The sequence below is a fragment of the Hyaena hyaena genome, unplaced genomic scaffold (genome assembly GCF_003009895.1).
Source record: "Hyaena hyaena isolate Hyena2069 unplaced genomic scaffold, ASM300989v1 scaffold_39, whole genome shotgun sequence".
Classification (NCBI taxonomy): Eukaryota; Metazoa; Chordata; class Mammalia; order Carnivora; family Hyaenidae; genus Hyaena; species Hyaena hyaena.
This window is the reverse complement of record NW_024080671.1, coordinates 5,340,865-5,368,007: the sequence shown is the minus strand read 5'-3', so window position 1 is coordinate 5,368,007 and position 27,143 is coordinate 5,340,865. Positions and strand designations below refer to the sequence as shown.

Sequence of the window (27,143 nt, the reverse complement as noted above, 5' to 3'; positions counted from 1 at the left end):
GGGCAGGGGTGAAGGCTGGGGGGAGGGGGGCACAAATGGACCCTGCTAGCCCCACCCTTCCTGGGGCGGGTGTAGAGAAAAACTTTCAACCAGGTATTTGTAAGCTGATGTAGTGTAACCGGCCAGATGGAGATGGGGTGCTGAGGAGGGAGGAGGGGGGAGTTGGGTTGCCTCTTAGTCACGAGCACCCCACATTCCAGACAAGGTCTGGATTCCAGCACAACCATCAAGACCCAAATGGGGTTTTATTGGTACACTGCTGAGTAACAGCCCCAGATTCCCACCTCTGCCCCAATCATCCAGGAGGGCCTTGCCCCGCTCACAGCTCCCTTCACCTCCCGGCCCTTCCGTGCCCAGGGCCGAGTCTGGCCGCAGGTTTCTGCAGGGTTTTGGCAACAGGGTTCTATTCAGGGAGGGGAGGCCAGGAAGTCTGTCATCCTGGCCGTGCCTCCTGGGCTCACCTCCCTTCCCCAGTGGTACTGAAAGCATGGGGGGGTTGGGTGGGCACCCTCATAATTCCTGGGCCTCGGGAGCCCCAGCCTCCTGAGCTCCTGCTCGCAGGTCACCCCCATCTGCCCCAGCTTCCATCTCCTACGTTCCGCTGCATTCCATCCAGTCTCGGGGGCAGGAGGGCCGGTTCCAGGCAGGGCCCCTCAGGTATGCGGGAAGTGTCCGTCTTTGCCATGGGTGCTTGTGCCGTGAGGCAGGCGGGGCCCACGGGCCGCCCGTAGGGAAATGCCAGCTGGGTTGGAGGGGACAGTGAGGGGTGAGGAGTCCCCTGGGCCTGCAACAGGGGAGGGGCCAGGAGCAGGTAGTTAGGAATTCCTCCCACCCCCTATCCAGTCATCCGGTGGCCTTGAACTCCTCAGGGGCCCAACCCCAAGATGCCAGTCCCACAGATATTCTGGGAGAACCCGGTTTCCGACACTGGGCAGCCATAGGTACAGGGAAATCAACAACCCTCCTTCCTGGGCTGGCCCAGGGCTCCCCTTCCCCATCCCTGCCTCTCGGGTACTGACCCGTGCTCTGGCTCGGAGGGAGTTTGACCTTGGCCAAAGGCAGCGTCACCTTTCCCAGATGCCGGATACCAGGTGCTGGGTGTCTGCACCCGGGCACCTTGTGGTCCGAGACGTTCTCTGTGGGACGGGGCCCCAGGAGGTGTGTCTTGGGGCGGGAGAGCTGTGGGGGTTGGAGAACAGTGAGGTGAGTCGGAGCTGTATGGTTTCTGCTACAGGGGTCTGCCCCGTATGGCAGCCCTGTACATCCCCACGCCAGCCCGGAGGTCAGAGGCACGGAGGGTGGTGCTGGAGGTGCCCTGCGGCCTCCGGAGGGATCCAGGCTCTCATCTACAATGAAGGGGTGCAGACACCCCACGCCCTGTCTTTCGCCTCACCCCTTGGCCCGTGACCTCAAACGACCGGGACCTCCGCTTCCTCTTCTTGGCCTCCAGGGACTCCTCCCGCTTCTTGCCCAGGCTTTTCTTCTGGCCACGCATCCAGGGCCCGGGGCCGTCGCCGACGGGCCCTACTGCCTGGGATGGGGCCTCGCCTGTGCTGCTGGACAGGTTGTCCTCACTGGCAGCGTGCTGCAGCGTGGGGCTGGGTGGCCGCTTGCAGGCCAGGGGGCCGGGTGGCTGCGAATCGTCAGCCTCACTCAGCGAGTGCAGAGACAGGCTGCTGCGCTGCATCGCAGGTGCCAGCAGGTGGCGCCCCTCGGCGCCCAAAGCCCGCGAGCGCCTTTTGGCCGCCTTCACGGAGATGCACTTGGTGCCTGTCAGTATCTCCTTCTTCTCTGGGGGGTGGGGTGGGGGTGGGGGGAGAATCCAACCTGGGGTCAGGACCACATATTCCTCCCCCTCCCTCACCCCCCGTGCCCCTCTGCCAAGGTGGGACTGTAGAGCCAGAAGGCCAGCTGTCCTCCTTGCTTGCTGGTTAAGAAAACTGGGACAAGTTTCCGAACCTTACTTTCATCTGTAAAGTGGGGATGGTGACATTAACCCCACAGGGTCACGTGAGGATTAAGTGAGAAGATGGGCTTAGCCATCTATATTTGCTATTATAGTTATTACTGGTGGGAAGTGGGGGACATGATCCTAAGTGCCATGTGCTCCCTATTCTAACTTCTGATTGTGTGGTCAGCTCTCTGTGTGTCCTGGAGTTGGTGGATAACCCTCTCTGGGCATTGGTGCCTCTATAGAATGGGTAGCACCAAAGTTTAGATGATGCCAGGCTCAGGCGGACAGGGCTGGCAGGCGGCACACCTTTGTAGGACAAGGGGATCTCTGATAGGTTCTCGCTGCTGTCGGGGGAAGAGTTGAGCCGGCTGCTCCTGCTGGCCACGCCGTCCTGCGGAGGTGCCTGCAGGGGAAGTGGTTGGAAAGAGGAAGGCATTAGACGCCCCACCCAGCAGAGACAGCGGGGCCTTGCGGGTGATGGCTCTTTTGGGAAGGCTCCATCCCAACCACTGGCTGTCCACCCTGTGCCCCCGCCCCCCAGCAGTGGGGCCTGGGGCCAGTGCTCAGCGCTCACCTCCTGGGTCACCAGGCCGCCGATCTGGATGGGGGGTGGAGTGGGCACAGAGGAGCTCTTCACATGCCAAGCCCGGGGACTGGCTTTGAACACGCGGTTGGCTTCACTGAGGTTGGCAGAGGAGGACGGGCAGCTGTTGGCCAGGCTGGTCCCCCTGAGGGCCCACCCCCACCCCAGGGGAGAGGGAACCCAAGAATTCTGGCCCCAGACATGTGCCGCTGCCCTCCTTTCGTTCCTGCTCCATCTCCCCCAATTAGCCCTATTCTGAGTTGGCATCCCGGGGCCACTGTCCAGCAGGTGGAGGCTCAGGGCGGCAGGTCTGGCTGGAAGTGGCCTCTGGCCTCACCTCTCCGTGCTGAGGGGCGGGAGGATGATGTTTTGCAGGTGCTGGACTTCAGAGCTCAGCGTCTTCACGCTCTCCGGGTCAGAATCCGGTGTCAGCGAGGTTCCTGCTGGGGCGATTTTGGGCAAGGAGCTGTCCTGGGGAAGGAAGGTGGAGGCGGGGGAGGGCAATCAGAAGACTTGATCCTGTACTGGGTGACAGCACAGGGTGACAAAGGCATACAAGGTGACCAGGAGTCACCAGGGTGGCCCGAGCAGTGGGTTTGCGTTCTGGCTCCCAAGGGATAAACTGTGGTCTTCTGGTCATCTCCGGTGGCACTGCCCGATGGCCTGGTCTCTTGGGAGGGCTTCAGGGGCCCGCTGCGCTACCTCAGATAGTTAACCCTGACCCTCAGACTCTGGGTAGGGACAAGTGCCAGAGAAGAATGTGTTGGGACAGGGACCTTACTCAGGCTGGGCACAGCTTTGGTTGGGGTAGGAAGGAAAGGGAGTTAACTCCCTGGGGTGCCAGCCAGTCTGGTCCCATCCGCACCCCAGCTACCTGCAGGCATTGCCTTGGGCATGAGCCCCTCCGCCTGTACATGAGCTCGTGCGCATGCGCAGTGCGGCTTGCCCACGCGCCCACCTGCAGCGCCCTCGAGGCCACGCGGTCCATGATGGTGGCCCGCTCCAGGCTGCCTTCCTCCAGCTCCCGCAGGTACACTTCATATAGCTCCTCCAGGTGCTGCGGGACGGCCAGGTTGTAGTCTGCAGGGGGCGGGGGGGAGGGGTGCTCAGCGCGCGCCCTCGGACACTCCGCGGGTCGCGGGGGGGGCCCCCTGGGTGGCTCGGAGGCGAGGCGCCTACCGTCGATGATCTGCCGCTGGCCTTGGATGATCTCGTCGCAGAGGCTGCGGTGCTGCTCCAGGCGGCGCACCGCCTCGCGGCGGTGGCGGAGCGCGCCGTCCCGGAGCAGCGCGTGCGACTGCATCTCCGTGTTCTCCACCTCCAGCTCGTGCACGCGGCACAGCAGGCTGAGCACCTCGCGCTGCTCCTCGGAGCCGATGCGCCGCGGCAGCGTCTCCTCCAGGCGCCGGCCCCGCGTCCGCAGCTCGCGGCAGCGCTGCTCCAGCGCCAGCTGGGGGCGCCTGGGGGTCAGCGCCGGGCGGCAGGCCCGCAGGCGCCCCGCCGCACCCTGAGCTCCATGCTGAGGCTAACCCTGGAAGCCGTGCTTGCGCCTTGCCACCAGGGGCTGCTGCTAAATGGCCCCTCCGTGCCCCCCTTCTTGCCACCCTGACCACAGCCTGCCCCTGGGACCAGCTCCATAGCTCTCCGCCCAACTCCGGCCCATCTGATGCCATCTCATGGCACCCGTGAAGCCCCTGGTTAGAGTATTGCTCCAGAACAGAAGGAAAAGATCTGTTATCTGGAAAACCCTACTTCAAACACTGATGACCATTTCTTGAGTCTTCTGGATGCCAAAGGCATTGATTTGATCTCCCCAACAACCCCCCTAGGACCTAACCGTGACTACTCCCGTTTTACAGATGAGGAAGTGAGGCACAAAGGAGGAATTCAGCAAGGTCACAGAGGGGCAAAGGCCTGAGCTCCCTGGTCTCCCTCCTAACCGCCCCCCTCGCCCCAGCCCCTCTGGCTTGAGCCTCTCAAACCACTCTCCCTGCCCCTCTGCCCCCCAGCCTCAGACACCTTCTGCTTCCGCAGCTTCTTCTGCTCGCCCACCAGGGCAGCAATGCTCTCCCGGGCTGAGGCCACTTCCGGGGGCTCCAGGGTGTCGGGCTGCTCATCACCCGTGTCTGAGTCCTTCTCGCTGTCGTCCTTGGAGTAGGATTCCTTCCGCTGCTCCTCCCGCCATTTGAGCGCCCTGCGGGACTTCTCGTGCTCCCAGCTGCGCAGACCCCACCCCAAGGAAATGGGGGCAGTCAGAGCATAGGGGGTGGGGAGGATACAGCCCCCAGCCCCCAGCCGCTCTGTCCCAGGCCTCGTGTAGGACTGGATGGCGCCAGGGCAGAGGGTGCTCACCCAGCAATGGTGAGCAGGTGGCGGGAGGTGTCGATCTGGACTTCCATGGCGTGGTTCTCCAGCTCCAGCAGGCGCCTCCGCACATCCATCTGCTCCTGGAAGGCGCTGATGAGCTGCTCCCGCAGCTGTCCCATCTCAGCCTGGTCACTCTGCTCACTGTGCAGTCGGACCTCGGCTGCCCAGAGGATGGGGGGCAGAGGAAGTGAGTGGAGGAGGGAGGTCAGTCCGGGAAAGTCTGGGCCTGTGTGGGGCCCTCCCTCATCCCTTTCTTCCCCAGTCTCTTCCTGTCCAACCACCTCCTCCCAAAAGACCTCCTAGATTGCTACCTCCTCCCTCACCATCACCCCACACATTGAGCCTTCAGCTGTGGCCCAAAGGTGATTCTCAACTCCTCTGTGTGAACTGGGCTTCTGCGAGTCTCTCCAGCACCTTCGTGTCAACTATAAAAAGGTGCCCCTTAGACATTTTACTGCCATCTATTCGAAAGCCATCAGAACAAATACACAAAGCTACAAGAGGTGGCTGTCCAAGTGATGCTGGGCACGGCCTCACGGCCCTCGGCTGTAGCCCGGGAGTGGTGCCCCGCGCAGCTAACTGCTCACGTGTCTTTCACTTGTGTGATCTCACCCAGTCTTAATTACTGCCAAGTCTCTGAAACGGAGATCAGGATTCTACCTGACAGTTGCAGGATGGAAGGCTCAGAGCAGTTGAGTGATTAGCCCAAGGCCGCCCAGCGAGAAAAGGCCCGAGTCTGGATTTGAACCCAGCGCCGCCAGACCTCCCCCCAGCCCCGAGAAATTTGAAACAGGCTGGGAGGGCTGCCTGAGCTGGGCTTGCACGCACACACCTTGGATGTGGCGGATGTCACCCCGCTCCGACCGGCCCTGGGCCTGGCCCCGCCCCCCCTGCTCATCAATCTTGCGCTTGAGCCTCTGGATCTCCCCGCGCAGGTCCGCGATGATGCTGGTGTACTGGGCGATGTGGTAGGAGACGTTGAGCAAGTTCTGTTTCACCTGTGGAGAGCACAGAATGGGGCAGACTGGGCATAGTCACCCCAGACGCTGGGGCCTGCCTGCAGGGTCTTCCTTTCTCTCTCTCCCCCTAGTCCTCCTGGATGATAGTGGCCTCGCCCTTGCTTCCAGCCCCCAAACTACCCCACTCCCTGGCTCTGCCAGACCCTTACTCCTAAAACGCTGCTTCTGCTCATTAACCTTCAGTGGCTCCCTACTGCTCCAGAGCAACACTCTGGTTCCTTCACCTGGGCTCTCCACTGTCTCGATTTTTTTTTTTTTTTTGATCACTGCTGCATGAACATTCTGCTCTGACTGAGGAACTGTCCTAATGTCCTCACCTCTACCACAGACACCATTTCCTTCCTGCCCTTGACACCTTTACTATTACTGCTACCTGCCCCTCTGGAATGTCCTCCCCATCCTTCAGAATCCCACTCACAGTGCCCAGAGTGCTCCACTGAGTCCCACCAGCCCACCCCCACCTCCTCCCTCCCTCACTGCCTCAGCACGTACTGTAGGCATCATTTGCCAGCTCTTACTAATATTCTGAACTATCAGTGAGCTTTTTCAAGGACACGCCTCCTCCTCCCAATAAGTTCCTTGAGGGTTGGAAAAAAAACGAGAGCCTGTGGACAGCAGCTGGCAACGTGTGGTGTCTGGGGAGCCTTCGCTAAGTTCTGCTCACAGGCGTCCATTCCCACCCTTACACACGCATGGGCAGAGTGAGACTTCCCGGGCATCCGGGTGGCTCACTGGGTTGAGCATCCGACTCTTGATTTCGGCTCAGGTTCGTGAGTTCGAGCCCCGAGTCAGGCTCTGCGCTGACAGCTCGCTGTCTGTTTGGGATTCTGTTTCCCTCTCTCCCTGCCCCTCCCCTCACTTGTGCTCTCTCAAAATAAGTAAACCTTCATACATATTAAAAAAAAAAGAAAGGCACTTCCTATAGCAGGCGGCGGGGACTCTAATGCATTTGCCAGAGGGTCGCTGTGGACCAGGAAACAAGGCCGGGCCACTTCTCGCCCCAGTGCCCAGCTGGGAAGTCACTTAACTTCCCTCAGCCTCATTTCCCTAGACCAGGGGATGGGGGCATCGTAGACTGTCCTCACTTGAGGAGGTGACGCGTGAAAACGCTCAGATGGGCTGTGTCTGCTGACCCGACTGTTCTATTAGGGGCTTTGAAAATGTAAACGTCTGAACGGGTATCTGAGCACGAAAATGGAGATGGAAGGGAATGGGGCAGGGGCCACATGACCTTGAGCAAGGAGAAGGGGGTCCTCGGCAGGCACGCAGGCGTTGAGGGTGCCGGGAAGGGCACAGGGCGACATTGGACTAGGGAACGAGGCCATTGCCACGGTGGCTGGCTCCAGAGAGAGTGGGGGGGGGCGGCAGGGAGCCCTCCAGGCAGGGCCCTTACCCTGGTCTTGATGTTCTTGGCCCTGCTGGCGTAGGTCAGGGTGTTCCGGGACTCCTCAAAGGCGCTGCTCGCGGGACTGATGTGGGCGATCATCACCGTGCGGCTGTTCCCGCCCAGGGAATCCTGGATGGCAGGGAGGGGGGCTGCGGTCAGCCGGGGACCAGCCCCCTGGGACCCTGCTTCTGCTAGCCTGCGCACGATGCCTTCCACGAGCCGTGTTCTCCCTTGCTCGCTCTGTCACACGCACACTTACAGACGCTCGCACTCACCCACAGGGGCTGGTGTTGGGCATCACGTGGTCTCCCCTGGGTCCAGGTATTTCCCACCCCTCTGCTGTCTCTCCTTCCCATTTCCAGCTTCTCTCCAAATTCCCATTTGCAGATTTCAAGTATCTGATCCGGGCCAGGGCCTCCTGGCTTTCCCTTTCCCTCCCCTCATACAAGAGAATGAGGAAAGGCAGCAAGAAGTGCCCCCTCCCCCTCCTTCCCACCACCTCTGGCCTTTCAAGGGGCCCCCAGGCCCCCCATTTCTGACTGCTGATGGCACTGCTGTTTCAGCTGGAGTCCGAGATGAGGGGATGGGGACCCCTGTATAAAGGTTGAATGTGGCCTATGGCCACCCCTTCCCTTGCTCTAGGTAAACAGCCCTGGGGGGGCGGGGTAAGGGGTTGGGGAGAAAGCCTCGGTGGGCTTGGCTAACACTGCAGTTACGATATTAGACCACAGACTGTGTCTGGATCGTACTTCCAGCCTGTATTATCCTGGGCCCTCGGGAAGGTTACTTAACCCCTTTGTGCCTCGATTTTCTCATCTGCAAATGAAAAGAGTATTCCCACAATGACCAGGTTGCTTCAGGAAGAAAGAAGCTAGTGGAGTGAAGCACCGAACACGGCCCAGCCAGGGGCGGGCCCCCAAACAGCAGACACTGTGAGTCCTGGCGCTGATGTGCACCTGAACCCCCAAATCCAGGCAGCTCTTGGTTCTCTTCAGGCCTGCAGCCCAGTGTTGGGGGGGGGTGTCAAGTGCAGGGCCTTTCCCTCTCTGACGCCCACTCTTTGGTTAAGCTCACCAGGTAAAATACACGACACCCGATTACATCTGAATTTCAGATAAACAATGAATGATTTTTTTATTTTTTATTTTTATTTTTTTATTTATTTATTTTTTAAATGTTTTATTTATTTCTAGGAGAGAGAGAGAGAGACAGCGTGAGCAGGGGAGGGTCAGACAGAGAGGGAGTCACAGACTGAAACAGGCTCCAGGCTCTGAGCTGGCAGTCAGCACAGAGCCCGACGCGGGGCCCGAACCCACGAACCGCGAGATCATGACCTAAGCGAAAGTCGGACGCTTAACCGACTAAGCCACCCAGGCGCCCCTGAATGATTTTTTTTAAAGTATAAGTATATCCCAAATGCTGCATGGGATGTACTTATACTAAAACAAATTTTGTTGTTTATCTGAAATTCAAATGCAGCTGGGCGTCCTGTATTTTTACTTGTTATATCTGGTGGCCTTGCTCTGGGGGCTCCAGTGCCCGGGCCCGGCTGCAGCCCCTACCTTCAGGAGCCGCGTGAGCTTGCTGTCGCGATAGTTGATGTACTTGTTGCTGCTCTTGTCGCTCAGTGCGTTGATGCAGTTGCCCAGGGCCAGCAGGGAGCGGTTGATGTGGGCCCCCTCCTTCATGCGCTGCCCACGGTTCTGTGTCTGGGGGGTGAGCAAGTGGGCACAACCAGGGCCCTCGTGGGGCAGGAGGCTGGGCTTCACCAGCATCCTGGCTGGTCCTGGGTCACAAGCCTCTCCTCTCCCTCGGGGCCCTGGAGTGTGGAGGTGACCCAGGGCCTGGACTCGCCAGGTCTCAAGAAGGTGAGAGAACAGGATGGCGTCGGGAGAGAGTGACCCGCTGGAGGCTTCTGAGGAGGGCTGAGAGCCTGGCTCTTTGTCTCCCCCAAGGGCTGGCCCCATGGCACCAAGAATGGCATGGAGGGGGGCTGGGGTTCCCTGGCAGCTCAGCCGAGAGCTGGCAAGACCACAGGCATGTGGCTCTAGAGGACGCCCCAGGCTTCAGGGGTGGGGGAGGAGGAAGTGTGTGTATGTGTGTGAGTGTGTGGGGTCCCCCTCCTCTCCCTGGGTCTGCGGGGACACTGTCAAGGTTGAGGAGGCCCTGCTCAAAGCTGCCCAACCCTCCAAAGCTAGGAGCTCAGGGCACACCCCCCTCCCTGGCTGCACCCCTCCCCTGGGTCCCTCCGGGAAGCCCTCAGGTCTTCCTGGGAGAGAAGGGTGTGTTTCTTAAACTGTCCCCCTGTTTAAGCCCAATTCCACATGTGCAAACCTGAAATCCTTTAAATTCTCCCTGGGCCAGTGTCTTGGCCGTTGCATCTGCTAGCAGTGACACCACCTGGCCTCATCACTTGGGTGACTGTGAAGCCTCCCTGTTTGCCTGAAGGAGGGGGGCCTGGCCTACCTACTGGGCGCTGGGTGCCGTCGGGCCGAGGCCGTAGAGCCAGGCAGGCAGGGTGAGGACAGGTGTTCATAGAAAGGGTAATAGACCTTCCTCTCTCCCCAGCATGGTGGGCAGGGCCCCCCCAGTCCAGGGATGTGTCTCCCCGGCCCCAGCCCCTCACTCATTCCCACTGCCTCCCCTGGCAGCCGGTCTCATTGCCTGGGACTACCCTCCTCATCCCTCGTCCTTCCCCGCAAACAGCCGGGATACCCCCCCTCACGTACCTCTGTGACATTCCTCAATTCCTTACCCAGGGGGACCCCTCATCCCCACCGTCCCTAGGATGGCCTCCCCACCACCTCCCGGGGAGCTGGGAGTTCGGCCTCCCTGCCCTCTCCCCTGCTCCCCCAAAACATCCTCCCCAGTCCTGGGGGAGCTGACCTCACCTGGGAGGCACGCTCAGAGCCGGCCAGGTCGATCATGAACAAGCGGCCTTGCCGCACCTCCTGCAGCACATCCTTGACCCGGCTGCGCTGGCGCACGGCCACCTGGAGCACGGCGTGGGAGCGGGAGGACGTCTGGTTGGCCGCCGTGGGCTCCTGGGTCCTTTGTCGGTTGCCCTTCATCAGCAGCTGCATGATCTGCGTGGAGGGGGGAAGGGCGCCACTCCTGGGGATCGGGGCCGTTGCCCCCACTTCCTCCCTCTTGGAGGTTGGGAAGGGGCCCGGGTGGGGTGGGCTGGCTGGAGGCGTCCTGCCTGGTTAGGCCCCCAGGGTCAGCGCCGCCAGGAGGAGCGTGAAGGGAGGCGCGAGAGCCCCCTGCTCCCGCGCGGTCATACAAGCTTCTCTGTGTCTGCCCTGGCGCCAGCTGAGCCGTCCCCTGTCCCCTCCTGCCCACACGGGTGAATGTCCCTCTCCACTGCCCCGAGGGTGGCATGAGACTCGCCTCTTTGGCATTGATGGTGGAGACCTCTGTGATTCCAGCCACCTGGATCACCCCTTTAGAGTCCTCCCTCAGCTCTAGGTACCCCAGGGCGGGGTTCAGCAGGTCGCGGATCATCTCATTGTAGATCTGACGGGGCAGGTGGGGGAGGGGCGGGGGACAGTGTTAATGGAGACTAATGGCGGGAGGTCCAGGCAAGGAGCAGCTTCCCCATCCGTCCCGAGCAAGAAGGGGACAGGAGCTCGCACAGTCTGAGCCCCCACCTGGGAAACTGGTTAAGGAGAAAGACCCCTGGGGCACCTGGGTGGCTCAGTCGGTTGAGCATCTGACTCATGATTTCTGCTCAGGTCATGATCTCACGGCTGTGAGATGGAGCCTCACATCAGGCTCTGTGCTCAGCTCAGAGCCTGCTTGGGATTCTCTCTCACGCTCTCTCTCTGCCCCTCCCCTGCTTGTGCGCTCTCTCTCTCTCTCTCTCAAAATAAATAATTTTTTTTTTTAAAGGAGAAAGACCCCTTCCTTTCTATGGGGTGGGGATAGGTGAGCTTCAGTGTCCACAGGGAAATATCCAGCTGTCAGAACCTCGGACAGAGAAACCCTCAGAAACAAGTGGGATCCCCTTTACGATGGGCTGGGCACCGGGCTGGGGACCTGATCGATGGCCAGGCCTGCCTGTTGCTAGGCAACCCTTATGCAACTTCCCCCTGCACCGCCCACCGCCCCCGCCAAGTGCATCTTGCTGGCTGAGTCAACACCACGCTGGCTGGAACAGGGCTGGCAGCAATGCCTCACTGCCCGTCCTGAGCTGTCACCCAGGAGATTATCAGCTCCCGAAGGGAGCCAGGGTGGCTGGGAGCCAGGTGGAGTGCAGCCCACTGGCTCTTCTGCCTCTGCTGGCCTCTGCATGCTCTCACCACTGCTGTCCCATCGCTGCCTGGCAGATGCACTCCTGCGGGGTGGGCACTGGGGGCTGTGGCCGGGTAACCCAGGCCAGGGGGCTCAAGCCTGTCCGTGCACACGGGTCTCACCTGTACCCATGCACACAGAGTTCTCGGAGGTGGATTACCACTTGAAGGCAGGTGTCCTTGATGATGCTGAAGTTTTGCCTCAGGGACAAGGCTACTTTGGATTGTGGCAAAATAGGCAGGGCTTGGCTTTAAAGCTCCAGGATCCTGAACTTGAATCCCCACTCCCTCACTTACTGTGTGATGTTGACCTGGTTGCACAACCTCTCTGAACCTCGGGTTTTTGCAAAGTGGGGCCAACGATATGCGTGTGGCTGCCCTATGGGCCACTCGCTTAAGCTGGGGTCAGGGGAGGGCTCACCTCCAGGTAGGACATGGACACCTCATATTCCATGTCATTGCTGGTCTCCTCAATGGCACGGAAGAGGTCATTGAGGGTCCGAACGTAGATGCCAGGCTCACGGTCTGTGCCCAGCATAGTGTAGGTTTTCCCACAGCCTGGGGCGGAACAAAGTGGTGACTAAGCAGGCTGGGGGCCGGAAGTGCGGCTCTGCTGGACTGGGGCTCCTCCTGCCACACCTGAGTCTGTCCCCAAAGCCTGGGGCCAGAGGGCCCTGCGGGCATTTGGATCAAGCCACATCCTTGATTCCTGCCTCAGCTGAGCCCAGGGGGACAAAAGGGGCACCAGGTCCTGTCCCAGGGTCTCGCCCCTCCCTCACCTGTGGGGCCATAAGCAAAGACAGTGGCATTGTAGCCTGAGATGACGCCTTCGATGAGGCTCTTGGTGGTGGCCTGATACACCATGTCCTGCAGGGAAGAGGAGAGTGTCAGGGGCGTGGGGCACAGGCAGGGCCCAGGTCTCCACCGGCGTGTCCCGGCCCACAGCAGGAGCAGGCTCTGTTTCTGGGGCTCTCAGCCTGAGAAGTAGGGGCAGGGAGTGGGGGGTGGGTGTCTCTGCTTTCATCCCTTTCAGCCCATGGGGGACACCAACCTGAAACAGAGCTCAGGACACCTGAGACGCCTGCCCCCACTGCGGGCTCCTGGCCCCCCGCCCCGAGGACGCATTACAGCTGCTCCTGGGAGGCATCCCCCAGATGGGCAAGAACCGGGGTCCCTGGGAGGGTGTCACCTTCCCGGAGACTCTCCTCCCAGCACCAGATGGGCTCCAAGCACTTTCCTCCGGCTCCTGGGGCGGTGGGGGGGGCGGCTGGGGGTGTGCCGTGTGGGAGCCTGGCGAGGGTGGTGTCTGTGCACTGACTCAGGTGTGTCCATGCAGGGGGCTGCGCACAAGCCATGAGGCACATGCACATTTGCATGCACGGGGACAAGGTATACTGGAGGCCAGGGAGCAAGTGGCGGGGGGAAGGCTGAGGGTCCATGGCCGGGTCCCCTGAGGGCTCCCTTCCATGTGGGGCAAAGGTTGGAGAGGGGCTCTTGCATGTCCCTAGGCCCAGGCCCTCCCTTACCTGGGTGGCGGTGAAGTCAAAGGCCACATCAAACAGGTAGGACTTCTCCCGGGAGCGGTGTGCTCGAAGGATGTCATCAGGGTCCTCCATTGGGTCCATGAGAACCACCATCTGCAAAGGTCCCCGAGGAAGGCAGTCACCCGAGAGCCCCAGGCCCACACCAATGTCAACCTCAGCTCTCCTTGCCCAGGACGCGGGGTAGGCAGTGGGAGGCAGTGGGTAGGCAGTGGGAGGGGTCCTGCTGGAAGTCCTGGGGCTGCATGGCCCCGGGCCCCTGAGCCCCAGGCCCAGCCCCTTCCTCCTCAGCCCCCTGGGTGTCTGATCTGGATGCCCAAAGGGGAAGCCTCCCTAACAACCGACAATGCACCAAAGTAGCCAAGAGCGCCGTGATGCCCCAGACCGGGTGCCCCGTGCCCCTCTACTGGAGGGCGACCAGTAACGACCACTTGCATTTATTGTGCATTTGTTTTGTGTTAGGACCTGTTTCATGCACTTTAGGTGCAGGGACTCGCTTAACCCTCCACTCCGAGGCCAGGCGGTAAGGCCCATAATTATTCCCACTCTACAGATGAGGAAACCGTGGCCTGGAGGAGTAACTTGTCCAAGCTCAGCTACCACCACCAGGAGGGGGAGCCCTGGACTCAACCCTGGGATCCGGGTTCAAAGCCTGCAGCCCCTTCATTGCCTCTGTGTGGCACCTGAGACCCTGCCCTGCCTCACCCCTTTGCACCCTGCCCTCAGCCAGTGGGGAGACCCAGGGGTAGAGCAAAGGGCCACTGGCTGCTGGGTGGCAGGGGTGAGGGAAGTGGGCTAGGCTTGAGGACTGTCTACTTGTGTCAGAGAGGGAGGTTTGGGGTGACTTATCAATGGCCCCTGCAGCCTTGAGCCTGAGCTGAGGGTGGAAGGAGAGACCCAGGGTTGGAGGCTAGAATGCAGGTACAGGTTGGCCATTTCAGGCTCCCTCCCTGCAGGGTAGGGGTGTCTGTGCTCTGTATGTGTGTGTGGGGGGGGGGGGGTGAGGAGGCTGGGGGATACACAAGGGGCCTCACCAGGTTCTTCTTCTGCTCCAAAGGTGATCAAGGGACCCATTTTCCAGAACAGTCTCCAAGCCCACGCCACACCCAGCCCCACTCTGCCCCTCCCCTGGCCCAGGTGTCCTGGGGGCGCTAAGCCTGGTCCTGGACTCTGAGGAAAGGTGCAGAGGAAGCAAACTGGGTCTTGGCCAGAGGTTCTTGGCTAAGGTAGCAGTGGGGAGAGACAGTTTCCAGACTCATAGAAATGCCAGAAGACATTCAAAGATGCGTGGGAGGGCAGGGGTCAGGGGGGATTTAAGACGAGGCAGGAGAGGTAAGTCAAGGCAAGGCCTGCATGCCCACCCTACGACTTGTCAGCAGAGTGGCCTTGTGTGAACACTTGAATCTGCCTGGGCCTGGGTCACCTCCTCCACCAGACGGGACAGGAATATTACCTGCCTACAGGACTATGAAGACCCCATGCGATAATGTGTGTGGCGTATGTGGGCACAGCACCAGACATATACTAAGTGCTCAGGGGTCTTCATTCAAGGGGATGTGAGGAGGGACAGGGTGAGCGACACATGTAATGGGCCACCCCACCCCCACCATGGAGGGGGCCACCAGGGTGCCACTGGCTCTGCGCCTGCCTGGGTCCCTCCAGGATCTGAGCCTCCAGATCGGGTCCCTGTCCTCAGCCCCGGCCGCTCCATCAAGGTGCCCCCTGAGAGGCAGCTCTGTGTTCGGGAGCACCTCGGCTTGGGAGGAACATCCAGGGGAGAATGAGTATCAGTTGTGCTCCAGGGCCGGACGGATGTTGCAGCCAGCAGCCCACATGACAGTCCCACGGCGCTCTTTAGTCCCGCCAGGAGGGCAGGTGGTAAAGAGGGACAGTGTGGGCACCTTCACACCCAGCCCCTCCTCCTGGTACATTATAATAGTGGCCCATCTTCAGTGAGCCCTTTGCATGAATTCATAATTATCATTCTCAGATGGGGGCATCGAGGCCCAAAGTCGCATAGCTAAGGTGGGGCCAGGACGGGAGCCCTGGCGGTCTGGGCCCCTGTGCACCCTTGTGAACCTGTTCTCTCACACGCCCTCTGCTCCCTCGGGGGCCTTGCCGGGTGGGGAGGGCTTCCCCCGGCCAGTGAGGCCCCAGCACCGCCACTGTGCGCATCAGCCCTACCTAACCCGACTCTGGTGATGAGATGCTGACCGAGGAGGTAAACTGAGCCCTAACACAGGACAAGGCACTGAGGAGATGGGCTGTCCTAGGGCCATCCCAGGTTGTGCGGCAACTGAGCTCCCTTCCTGGGTCAGCAGGAGAGAAAGGGCCGCTGCCAGCCCTGAAAAGGGCTTGAGAACAGACAAGGCATGGGTGGGGGTGGAGGGGTTACTCTGAAGGACAGAGGGAGCCCACCCCAGAGCCCAGCCCAGCTCCGTGGATTTGGGAGACTCACAGTGGGTCCCTCTGGGTGCAGCCCCTTCAAACACCAGGATTTAGGAGGCCCAGTCCTGGGAAGGCCACAGCCTGGGACTCCTGCCGACTCCTATCAGCACGTAGGTGGGCGCTGATGTTACCCCCGTGCTTCACCACCTGGATTCCTGCGGTAGGTACACACCTGTGCTCACCGCATGCAGACCGGTCTAAGACCCTCGGGGTCGCAGCAGGGCCCTCTCTTGGGAGTCTCCCGGAGGAGGGAGGAGGGGGAGGGGAGGGCAGGTCCCCAGGAGGCCCGGCCCCAGGAGTCTCACCTGGAAGTCTCATCCAACCAGGTAATTTCAGGTAAGCCAGTTGGGGAGGGGGTGGGGACAGCTCCAGACAGGCTGGGTAGGGGCTTTGTGCAGGGTAGGAATGGGGCCGCTGACTTGGCCCCCTGACAGCTTGCCAAAGCCGGGGTGGCCACAGCGAGCTGAGTGTGGGGTGTCTGGGCCTGCGCTGTTACTGGGGTGCCCCACCTGTCCCTAGCCACCCCCTCAGGGCTTCAGCCCAAATGCCCTAGCAGCCTCCTTCAGGATCCAGTTCCTGTCTGAGGCCCTAAAGCCAGCAGCATGAGCCCTGATCAGGTTTCAGATCCAAATGAAGATAAAGCCGCCTCTGAGTCCCCTGGCACGGGTCCCAGGGGGATGCAACAGGAATCTGAACGAGATCTCACCCCTCGGGCGCCAGCCCTCCTGCTGATGCAGGCAGGGCCCCCAGCCCAAGGGGCGCCCTCCTCATCGGTGCTGGGGAGGGTGAGCAGCACACTCCGATGCTCCTCACCCACTGCTCACCTCCAAACAATCTCCGGGCATGGCCAAGTTCACGGGCACCCTGGACATTTGGTTCCTTTGATATTCAGCCTCCTGAATCAGTTCATTGTCAGCACAGCTGCCGTGACCCCTCTTAAAGAGGTCTTTGTCTGGGTCTCCCTCTGCCCAGGGCCCAGCCCACACCCCACCCTCCCGAGCGTTGCCCCAATTCCTGTCCACTCTGCCATATAAGGGAGCCCTTGTGCCCCTCAGCCAGGTGAGCTGGAGCGGAGGCATGGGGAGGGCTGGGGAGGGGCGCTCGTGGCCATCGCCCCAGAGAGCAGCACCGGGAGTGTGGGTCAGGGGAAGCTTCTATGTGCCAGGCAGTTTTAAACAAGGCCCCGGGAGAGAGAAAGTGATATGTGGCTCCCCCATGTCTCACTTTACAGGAGGCAGTCGGAGCATACAGAGGGGCACTGGTCCAGCCTTACCACTACGGGAAGGCTTCCTGGAAGAGGTGATGCCAGCATGGAGTTTTAAAGAATGGGCAGGTGGGGCGCCTAGGTGAGTCAGTCTGTTAAGCATCCGACTCTTGGTTTCTGCTCAGGTCACCATCTCCCGGTTCGTGAGTTCTGGCTCCACGCTGGGCTCGGCGCGGACAGTGCAGAGCCTGCTTGGGATTCTCTCTCTCTGCCCCTCCCCCGCTCACTTTGTCTCTCTCAAAATAAATCAACTTTTAAAATGATAAAGGATGAGCAGGAGTTGGCAGAGAGATGGGAGGTGAGGGGAGCATTCTAGAGAAAAGCGTGAGCAAGGCTATGGGGTGAGAGGTGAGCTGTGGGTAGTGGTTCTCAGCTCAGAATCCCTGGGGCGGGGTTGGGGGGGTAGTTCTTGTGAGAACTGCAGGGTTGGGGAGAGAGCTCAGGAATTTTCCTTCCTGTCTTCATTCCTAGAGCCTCCAAAGCACAGATCCAAGATGGCCACGGAGGTGAGCTGTCTGGGCCCCTGTGAGCACACGCAGTCTGTCCCTGGCTCTGAGAGGCTCCTGTGTGGCCCCTAAATGTCATCCTGGCCGGCACCCAGCATAGGCCCAAGGAATGTTTGCTGCATAAAGCGGCCTTTCCGAGGAGCTCTGTGTGTATTAGGCTCAGTGCTGAGTGCTTTGCACACATTTTCTCAGACACTCCTATGATTCCTCCGTCGTAACAAGGAATCAGATTGGTTAAGGTACCGAGCGGCACCTGCCAAGGGCAGAGGTGGTTTGACTGAGAGCCGTTTGGTCCCAGAATCCAGGCTCCCAACCACCAGGCCACCTACTGCTGCCCCTTGGTGCACGGGCCCCCCAAAAGCAGCCTGGCTGGGCGAATGCCCGCCTCATATGGGTTGAATGGTGTCTTCCCCCAAATTCAAGTGCTGAAGTTCTAACACCCTGGAGCCTCAGACTGTGCTTTATTTGGAAACAGGCTCACTGCAGATGTCATTAGTTCAGATGAGGTCCCTCTGGAGTAGAGTGGGCCCTAAATCCAGGAGAACTGGTGTTCTGCAATGGGGGAGGTTTGGACATAGACACACATCGAAACAGATGACGTGAGGAGACACAGGGACAAGATGGCCGTCTGCAAGCCGGGGAGAGAGACCTGGACAGACCCTTCCCTCGGGGCCTCAGAAGGAGCCAACCCCTTGGACCTCTGACCTCCAGGACTGTGGAAGGATCCACTTCTGTGGTTAAATTCGCCCAGTCCATGGAACTTCATTACAGCAGCCTTGCGAACCACACTCCAGCCAACCAGACTCACCGGGTGCAGGCAGCGGGGTGCGGGCTGCCGGACCCCGAGTGGGCCCTCCCGCAGCACCGAGGTGGTGGGCTCGGCATCGGCGCTCCCTTTCATAATTCCCGGGGCATAAATGTTCATGCCCACGGCACGCTGGGCACCTGCCTCTGGGAGGCGTCAATGGGGACATTGAGCATACGGTGCACACAGGGGCCTCCCAACACTGGGGAGAGACAGGAGGCTGGGCCAGGAGCGGGGAAGGTGGGCACTGCCCCCCGCAGGTCCGGATCCCCTAACTCAGCAGAGGCCCCCGCTGCCTCCCTCCCAAACCTGCTCTTAATTCAGTGCAGATTTTGACCTTTCCATTGTTGCAGACTTCGAGCCCAGAAACACACGATCCATGGGGACGTAGGGGGCCTCGGGCTGGGTCGAGGGTGCCTAATCTGTAAACTATGTCCCCATGAAGAAGCAGACTCCTCCCCAGCATCTCCTAGGTGAGAAATACCTCGAACAAAGCATAACAGGGATTTTCTTCCTGCTACAAACCACTAAGCTGCTGGTGCTCTGATCAGCTTTGCAGTTTTATTTTCATTTATTTATTTATTTTTTGAGAGAGAGAGAGAAAGAGAGAAGTGGGGCTCACCCAAAGTGGGGCTCAAGCTCACCTAAGGCGGACTCAAACTCACAAACCCTGAAATCATGTCCTGAGCTTTGCAGTTTTAACTGGCTCCTTTCTGGCCTCTAAATGGCACGACCCAGACCGGGGTTCCTCAGTCTCACCACTGTTGACACTCTCGGCTGGATCACGATGACAGGACTTGTCCTGTGCCCTCCAGGCTGCTTAGCAGTATCACTGGCCATTAGATGCCAGTGACATGACCTTCTCCTGGTTGTGACATTGCCAGATTGTCCCCTGGAGGGCAAAAGTAGCCCCAGTTGACAACCTCTGATCTAGACGGTTCCTCCTTAAGCCTCCAAGGCTGGCACTAAAGATCAAGGGAAGGGGTGCCCCAAATTGGGTTTAGGGGTGACACTGCAGTATGACGTTGAGAAAGCTGCGTCACCTCTCTGGGCCTCAAGTTCCTCCCAGGTGGAAGTCGGTGAAGGCCAACAGGGCCATCGCCTTGAAACAAGAAACCATACCAGTACTGCCAGCCTGCTCGGGAAGCCCCGGCAGAGAACCGGAGTCTGGGAAGGCCCCCAGGTGGAGGGCCCATCTCCCTTCCAGGGAGCCCAGCGTGCATCCCCTTTATTCTCAGGGCATCAACAAGGCAGAGTGAACAAAAGCCTGACTCCAGGTAGGTATTACCCCTGTAAGGCTGTTTCTGGGTTAGTGTTTGCTTTTCCTTTAAGAAGGAGGATTTGTTGCCGGTCATATTTCCAGTGGTAAATGTACCATCCTTTGAGGCCTCAAGAAAGGACACTTGGATCCCAAGAAGGGTGTCCCCTTCAGGCTAGACAGAAAAGGCCAGAAAGGAGCCTGCTGAGCTCATAAAGCCACCAAGGCCCAGTGGGCTGTTTAGGCCAGGCCGCCACCTGCTGTGGAACTCTGAGAGCCCTGAGGCCCAGGGTGAAGGGAGCCATGACCTATGGGTACAGATAGGGCTGCATCTCTCGAAGGTCTGCAAACACCCTCATCAGAGTCCCTCAGCAAGCGTCCAAGAGGCAGACTCCCAGGCACTCCCCAGAGTCAGCGTCTGTGGGGAAACGGGCCCACATCTCAGTCTTTTGACCTAGCACACCTGCCTGGCACCCACACGGTGGCTACATGTGAGCACCGTTACATGCAGGCGGCCTCGTTCACATTGGCCGAGAGGTGGGAAACAACCCAAACGCCTACCAGCTGATGAGGGGCCAAAAAATGTGGTGCATCCATCCCACGGACGGTTATTCAGCCACAGAAAGGAAGGAGATGCCGACACCTGGGGCAGCAGGGACCACCCTTGAAAACACGGTGCTCAGAGACAGAGGCCAGACACAAAGGACCACAGAGTACAAGATTCCATTTATATGAAATGTCCAGGACAGACGGATCCATAGAGATGGAGAGTAGATTAGTGGCTGCGGGGGTGGGGAGGGGGTGGAGAGGGGCGGGGAGAGACCTTGGGGTGGGAGGGGGGGCACGGCAGAGGGCAGAGAACCCTCAGACACTCTCCCAGTCATCCCCCACCAGGCTCAACTCTTTGGGGCAACGGGGCTAAGAAGCATCTGGAAGGTGGGTGTGTAGGGAAGTGGGCAGAAGGCCCTTGGCATCTGTCACCCTATACTTTCTTTCTCTTGCACAGCAGCTGTGCGTGGCTGGGGCCCTCCCTTACATGATCTCCTGCAAGCCTCTCTACAGCTCTTACGGGGGGTGGGGCAGGTTCTTAATTCCCTGTCTTCTGATGAGGCCCAGGTGTGGCCCCTCAGACAGGACCCCAGGAGCACAGGGGTGACATGGGGCTTGGAGCAGATAAAGGCTAATTATGGGATTACACATATTTTCAGGTGACTGGAATCCTGCAGGTAAACAGCCTGGAGGGCCAGGAGGAGAGTCAGCAGGCTGAGGGCTTGGTTGGGGGCAGGGAGTGGAAGGGAGGAGGTGGAGCTTCCAGCCCCTTCCCTCTCCCCCCCTCCATGGCCTCTCAGCCTGCACTTGCTCTTCCTCTGTGGTCATTCATGGCATCCCCAGTGGGTCTGGCATCAGGATCCAGTCTCACCTCTGTGGTACTAGGAGTGTGGGCAGGTGACCATTTGGGGACCCCTGGGCTGAGAGCTCTGTCTGGCACAGGAGGCGGGGATGCAAGGGGTGGGCCATGTGTCACTTGCTTCTAGGCTGGGAACCATCCTGTACTTCAGCCCTTACATACACTGACATGTGCTAAACCCCTAATATGTGCCTGGCGCTGGGGAAGCCCTGTGCGTCCAGCAGCCCACAAATTCCTCCAAAGAAGGTGTTATGATCTGGGTCCTGGATTGAAAAGGGGGCCTTAAAACCACAAGCCTGTCAGGGCACCCAGACCATCCCCTTTACAAATCTACACCCACAGCCTAGCTTCCCCAGAATCCAGGCCCACGGGCCTCTGGTCCCCGAGAACAGTCTGCCTATGGGAGCGTCCCTATTGCAGATCCTCATTGCTGCAAACTCCCAAGTCTCCCGGAGGCCTCGGACCCCGCATAGCGGCCCAAGCCAGCGGGTGACGGAGTCCTCGGACCACCTCCCCCAACTCAGGACCCACTGGCGGGTGGGCCTCCCTGCCGGCCACCAGGAGGCAGGGCTCTCAACAGTGACCTCTGGGCTGCCCCACTCAGCGGCTCCCTGTCCCCAGGCCTGTGGCCTCACCAGCAGGGGAAGAGCCACCCACCCAACACGGAGGGGATGCAGAGCCCAGAACCCCAGGCCAGAAGAAGCCGAGCTGGGGAGCCCCTCTGTAGGGCCAGGCCACGCAGGCCATGATGGCCACCAGCAAGGGAGCGATGGAGAGCAGCGGGTGCAGGGGGACTCCGTATCCCAGCTGCATGTCTGCTTTCGAGGAGGCAGGGCACTGGGAGGCCGCCTGGACCTTTGCTGGGAAGAGACTCCCTGGCCATGGTGTCCTGGTGCTCCCCCAAGTCACCCCACTCGCAAGCCAGCCTCCAGAACTCAGGAGGAATGGACAGCGCTAAACTGACCCACCGGCCCATTGGAGAAGCTGATGGAGCTGCGTCCCCGAACCTCCCTCAGGGCCTGGCAGACAGACCGTGGAGGGGTCACTGGACAGGGACAAAGGTCTGGGGGTGGGAGACAGGTCCAAGTAGGAGGCAAGGGAAGAGGGCCATCCGTTTTGCTTCTTGGACTCCCGGGTTTTCACCTCCTCCTTGCAAGGGTCTTCGTCGTCAGCTGAGGGATGGCTGGGTTCTACGACGTCCCCGGCCTGCCGATTGCTTGGCTACGCCCAAACCACAGGCCAGGCGAGCCACCTTTGAACCCGATGCGGACAGAAGGAGCTCGAGGCCAGAGGCCCAGCGCTCTCTCTACAGGACCCAGAGCCTGCGTGGACAGCCCTGAGCCCACGCCACTCAGACGACCCTCCCTGCATCTCTAAGCTCACAAAAGGGTTTCCCTGTTAGGACGGCCCAGCCCAGAACCTTCTCAGAGACACAGCTTGGCCAGATGGGGCCGGACCCTCCTTCTCCACTTGCAGGGACAGAAAGGAGCCAGTGTTTGCTGGGTGTGGGCACACAATGGGCCGTTCCCTAGACCAGAGCCTTTCCATCAGCATCAGTTAATATCTATCAGCCCCCACTCCGGCGGGGAGCCAGGAGCAGCAGAGAAAAAGAGCCATCATTGTCCCAGCCCCGAGGACCTGATATTCCTGGGGACAAGTTGAGCACCCAGGGAGTGGCCCCTGCCTGGAAGGAGGCTTCTGGCTCATCAGGCTGGGCCCTTTCATCAGCTGGTCCAGCAGCTCAGGGGAGATTGTCAGTCGCTGATTGATGATGTTAACTTACAGCTATTAAGCCCCTACTGTGTACCAGGCACCAGGAAAGCACAGAGCACACCTGAACCCACAACGACCCCCTAGAGAGGGCATCATGGTTGCTGCCCCCCACTCAACAGACGAGACAACTGAGGCTCCGAGAAGCAACCCGACCGAGGCAACACAGTTGGCAAATGGTGGAGCCTACGCAGTGTAACTGTTGGGTATGTTCATCCTTCTCCCACCGGGCCTCCTCAGACAGATGGCATTCTAGTCATCCTCTGCTGTGCCCATCAGAGCTGAAGGAAGAGGCTGGAGCAGGCGCCTGTCCCTAGGGGAGCCCAGAGGCCATATGGTCTGCCTCCAGCTCACTTCTCATGGCCCTTGGGCTTCCTGAGCCCTCACCTGCCCCCCTAAACAGACATCCTGGCCATGGTCTGGCCCCTACCACGTCCCCTGCCTCACCTCACACCTGTCGGCCTTCTCTCTCCTGCTTGAGCCACATGGGCCTCTCCTGTTACCCAAGTGCATCACAATCCCTCTTGCCACAGGGCCTTTGCACAGGCAAGTCCCTCTGACTGAAATGTCTCCCTCATGCACATCCTAAGTATCCTTCTCCACCGCTCTTGTTTAACCTCAAGCACCATCTCCTACAGGAGCCCTTCCTGACCCCTATGCTGGGTCAAGTGCCCCCCTCACAGCACTACGCATTTCTCTGAAGCCCTTGCTGGGGTTAATTCTTTGATCTCATCTCCCTGTACCAGACTGTAAAGTAACAGAGCAAGGGCAGGGTCTTTTCTGCTCACCGTGGTTTCCAGCTCCGAGCACTGTCCCCAGTGTGTTGTGGGACGTGGTAAATATTTACTGCCTCTTGTGCAGATGGACGTGGGGCCTGCCCTGCCCACCTCATCACAGTAACATGAGGGCCAGGAGAACAAGCAGACATCTGAGGACTTGGCTAAACATGAACCAGAGGCGGGCTTTAGCCCTAGACCATGTAAATATGTGCTGTATGGGGAGCAGGCATGTTGAGGGGGGGAAGTCATGTCACAGGCACGCGGAAAGTGTGTGACATTTTTACCGCAGGACTGAGGAGCTCAGGGCCCACCCAGGCTAGGGGAGCTTTCAGCTCTCCTTGGATCAATCTGAAAAGGATTTTTGGAAGAACAACCCTGGTTTGCTTGACGATGTCATCCGTGAACAATGGAGAGCTCAGCGGATGGAGGATGGAGGCTGCCGCAAGCCATGGGGACCCTTCTTGCCCCCCACCCCATGAGCAGACACCTGCCCCGCCAGGTATGAGCAGCCCTCTGCCCTGCCCTGCAGCTCCTGGCCACGGCCCTGGGTACCTGCTCGTCCACCTTATGGGCGATGAGGGTGGCTCCTTCCTCCAGCTCTGCAATGCTGATGGGCCGGACCCGGAGCGCCACCTATGAGGGAAGGCCAGACCCCTGAGGTTAGATGGAGGGAGCTGGCTGGACAGACAAGATGAGAGGACCCCAGGATCCCCCTGGGCAAGCCCCCTGGGTTCTCCCCTGTGCAGCCATCTCAGGCCTCCTTGGTCTTAAGGGAAACTCTGTGGTTCAAGGCCACCACCTGGGTGGAGGGGAGCAGGACCACAGCATCCGGGCTGCATCTGAGTCTATGAATTTCCCCGGGGAGCCCGGGCCTCAGGGAGAGCCCCAGGGGAGAGAGCAGTCTGCTCCTGCAGCCTGCATCAGTCACACACCCAAATTAAGCACCTGCAACTCCCCAAGGCTTTGAACTTGGAGCCTTGGCGCTGGAGCAGCCTGTCTGCATCTGCGAATGATGCGCGGCAACTAAAGGCACAGGGCTGGCTGGTGGGGAGGATGGGGCTGGGCCCAGGGAACATCCTAACAACCTCGGCCACATTCCTACTAAGCACAGCACCGTGGGGGGCTTCATCCTCTCTCTGTTCTCCAGCCAGTGGGTCTTTATCCTGTGCATGGGTCTCCCCCAAAGTACAAGGGGGTGCATTTCTTCTGCTGACCAAGGGAAATGCCTGCTGAATGTGTGGATATTGCTAATGGACCCTCATGGCGAGTAGGACCCTCATGGCGAGTAAATCCCTCTGAGGGACTTCTGCTGTCAGGTCATCCCTATCGGCCTCCTCAGCCAGCCTCCCCCCACGGTGGTGGTGGGGGGATCAGGAGGCTCCCCATCGCTGCCCTGGGGGCACATCATCCATGCAGGCCAAGGCAGCCATTTTCAAAGAGACACATTCTAAACCGCCAGAGAGAATATTCCAGAGCCTGGGGCTTTCTTGGGGCTGGGGTCGAGCTCCCCTTTGAAGCCACGAGCTCACTCTGCAGAGACAGGGTGCCGGGGGGGTGGTGGTGACATTATCCTCTGGTTCCATAACCACCCACCTGTTGGTGACAAAGGCCTCCCTCCCCAGACCTCAGAAGTTAGGGGATGGAGAGTGGGGTGGAAGGGGCGGTGGCCTTGGGGTCACCGAGCCTCCCCCTCATCACTTCGACACAGAACCACTGATTATCAGGGGTCTGTCTTCCGTCTCTACCTGCCCCCCCGCCCAGACACCTGCTCACACCTCTTCATCTGCCCCAGACCCCAGGGCTTGGGGAACAGGTGCATCTTGGGTGTGTCCAGCACGTCTATGAAATGTTGGACGGCATCTGTGTTGCAAGCCGCTCCCAACCCCGTGCCAGCTCCTCGGGTACGAGGGGGCTCTTTGCCCACCTGTGATTCCCAGCCCCTTTAAATTCCCAGCCCCACGAGGCCGGGGTACAGCCCTGGGTCACTGGGAAACTCCCCCTTTTCCTTCTCCGGGCAGGTGGATCAAGCCCTGGCTCTTCTAGACCAGAGAACAGTGTTGCTCCAAAGACCCATCTGGACAAGCTTTGGGGATGGGGGGGTGTCCCCTGGCGGGAAGGTGTAAAGGGGGAGGGGGACTGAAGCTAGGCTGACTTTCAGGCCTCCGCGGGATGGCCAGGACCCCTTCTTCTGCCGTCCAGGACTTGGGGAAAGTTGCTCAGGACAGTCTTACCCTGGTCTTCAGTGTCTTCTTAGTGGTGGTGAGGGTACAGGTGGTGAGGCCAAGTCAGAGTCTGGGTTTCGGGGCGTGGGGGGTGCTACGGATGGGGGCCAAGAGGAGGGTGTCGGGGTCTCACCATGAGTTGCTGGTCCTTGGAGTCCCCGCTGTCCTTCATGCTTGCGGCAGGTGGAGGGGCTCAGGCCGCGACAGCGGGCATGGCCGAGCCGCACCCCCACCGCCGCCGGGTCCCTCACAGCCTCCCTGCGCTGCTGCTGTCGCTGCCTGACAACCCGAAACCAACAACGCGCCCGCGGCCAAGGGCGCTGACCTGACCGGGAGGCGGGGCAAGGGGAGGGCCTCGGCGCCCCCGCCCCTCCCCCGCTGCAGGCGAGAGCTGACGGCCTCCGCCGGGGAGGCGCCCGAGCCTGCGTGCGTCGCTTTCAGGGCGATTGCCCGCCTGTGTGTCCCTCCAGCCTTCAGGGCGCCGCCGCGTCCGTTTGGTAGCCCCTCGGCTCCTCCTGCGGCTCCCGGCTCGCGCCCAGAGCCCCCTCTCCCTGCTGCCTCCAGGGGGCGCCCTGCGGGCTCCCGCTGGCAGCTGCGGTTCCTGCCCCTCGGGGCCCTGAGCACCTGCTGCCTGGTGTCTGTCTGGGCGTCTGGGGCGGCGGCTGGCTGCCTGGTGTTTCCAAAGGCACAGCGTGCATCGCGGCTGTGGCTGGGGTCTCTGGCGCAGGGTCTTCACCCAGTGTCCAGAGCCAGAGGGGGTGCAGAGTTGTCTGTCTGCCCAGGCCGTCCACCTGGGGAACACCTATGTACGACTTGGGGTGTTTCACCTTAGAGCCCGCCGCAGTGTACCCCACTAGCAAACAAGGCCTTGGGGGCAAACCAGAATCCAGGTCAAGTCGGCCGCGAGCCCTTGTGACTCCCCGCCTGCGGAAAGAGCCACAATCCTGGGCAAGCAAGTGTCAGTTGAAGGCTGCCATCCCCACTGCTGGCGAGCATGACAGCAATTACATGCCGGGCGGAGCACCGTGGATAGATTCCTGGCCTCAGGAGGCCCTAGGAAAACAGGGCTCCGGTGCCAGGTCTGCATCCAACTTGCTGGCCCACGACGTGGAGCCAGTGCTTCCTGTCTCGGCTCTGGGCCTTGCTTTCCTGATGGTGACAGTAGAGCCTCCTCCGGGTCCTCAGGGTTCTCTTCCTTGTCTCCTTCTGTCCCTGGTGAGGGTGAGGCAGGCCGTGCACCCCTGCAAGACACGGTGAGGGAGGCACCCTGGGCATCTCTTCCCATGGGAGGAGCTGGGTGAGGAAGAGCCGCTCATCCCCCCAGGGCCACCTCAGATGGCCTGGCGCACGTCCGCGGGGACAGCATGATGCCAGCCTGCGCCCTGGGACTGGTTTCCCTGACTGTCCCCAAGGGGCTCGTGTTAGGTGCAGTTATTAATAAACAGCGGCAGGAAGCCACCCGTGGCCTTGGATCTGATACAGAGACAAACCGAGTGAAGCTTGGTGGAAACAAAACACTTCTGCGGGGGGGGGGGGGGGG

General features: G+C 60.2%; 1 protein-coding gene across 1 annotated transcript; it reads right to left on the bottom strand.

The window, feature by feature from the left end:
- Positions 1–238: 238 nt before the first annotated feature.
- KIF19 (kinesin family member 19) lies at positions 239–25,775 on the bottom strand. Its single transcript, XM_039229797.1, has 20 exons — positions 25,737–25,775; positions 23,934–24,014; positions 13,129–13,239; positions 12,382–12,469; positions 12,024–12,160; positions 10,701–10,826; positions 10,202–10,396; positions 8,873–9,019; positions 7,317–7,439; positions 5,737–5,902; positions 4,890–5,064; positions 4,557–4,755; positions 3,717–3,987; positions 3,496–3,617; positions 2,875–3,008; positions 2,529–2,634; positions 2,261–2,357; positions 1,394–1,791; positions 1,020–1,179; positions 239–784 (listed from the first exon to the last, which is right to left on the bottom strand). The coding sequence occupies exons 1-20, from the start codon at positions 25,773–25,775 to the stop codon at positions 654–656; spliced, it is 3,006 nt and encodes a 1,001-aa protein (XP_039085728.1). The 3' UTR covers positions 239–653.
- Between the last annotated feature and the right edge of the window lie 1,368 nt (positions 25,776–27,143).

What these genes read in the sequence shown, in the direction of transcription:
- KIF19 (XM_039229797.1), bottom strand. Translation starts at nt 25,775, where the DNA reads ATGAAGGACAGCGGGGACTCCAAGGACCAGCAACTCATG. An exon ending in TGTCCATGTCCTACCTGGAG is followed by an intron (nt 10,827 to 12,023) that starts GTGAGCCCTCCC and finishes CTGCCCCGTCAG; the next exon opens with ATCTACAATGAGATGATCCG. An exon ending in AGCTCACGCGGCTCCTGAAG is followed by an intron (nt 7,440 to 8,872) that starts GTAGGGGCTGCA and finishes CCTGCCATCCAG; the next exon opens with GATTCCCTGGGCGGGAACAG.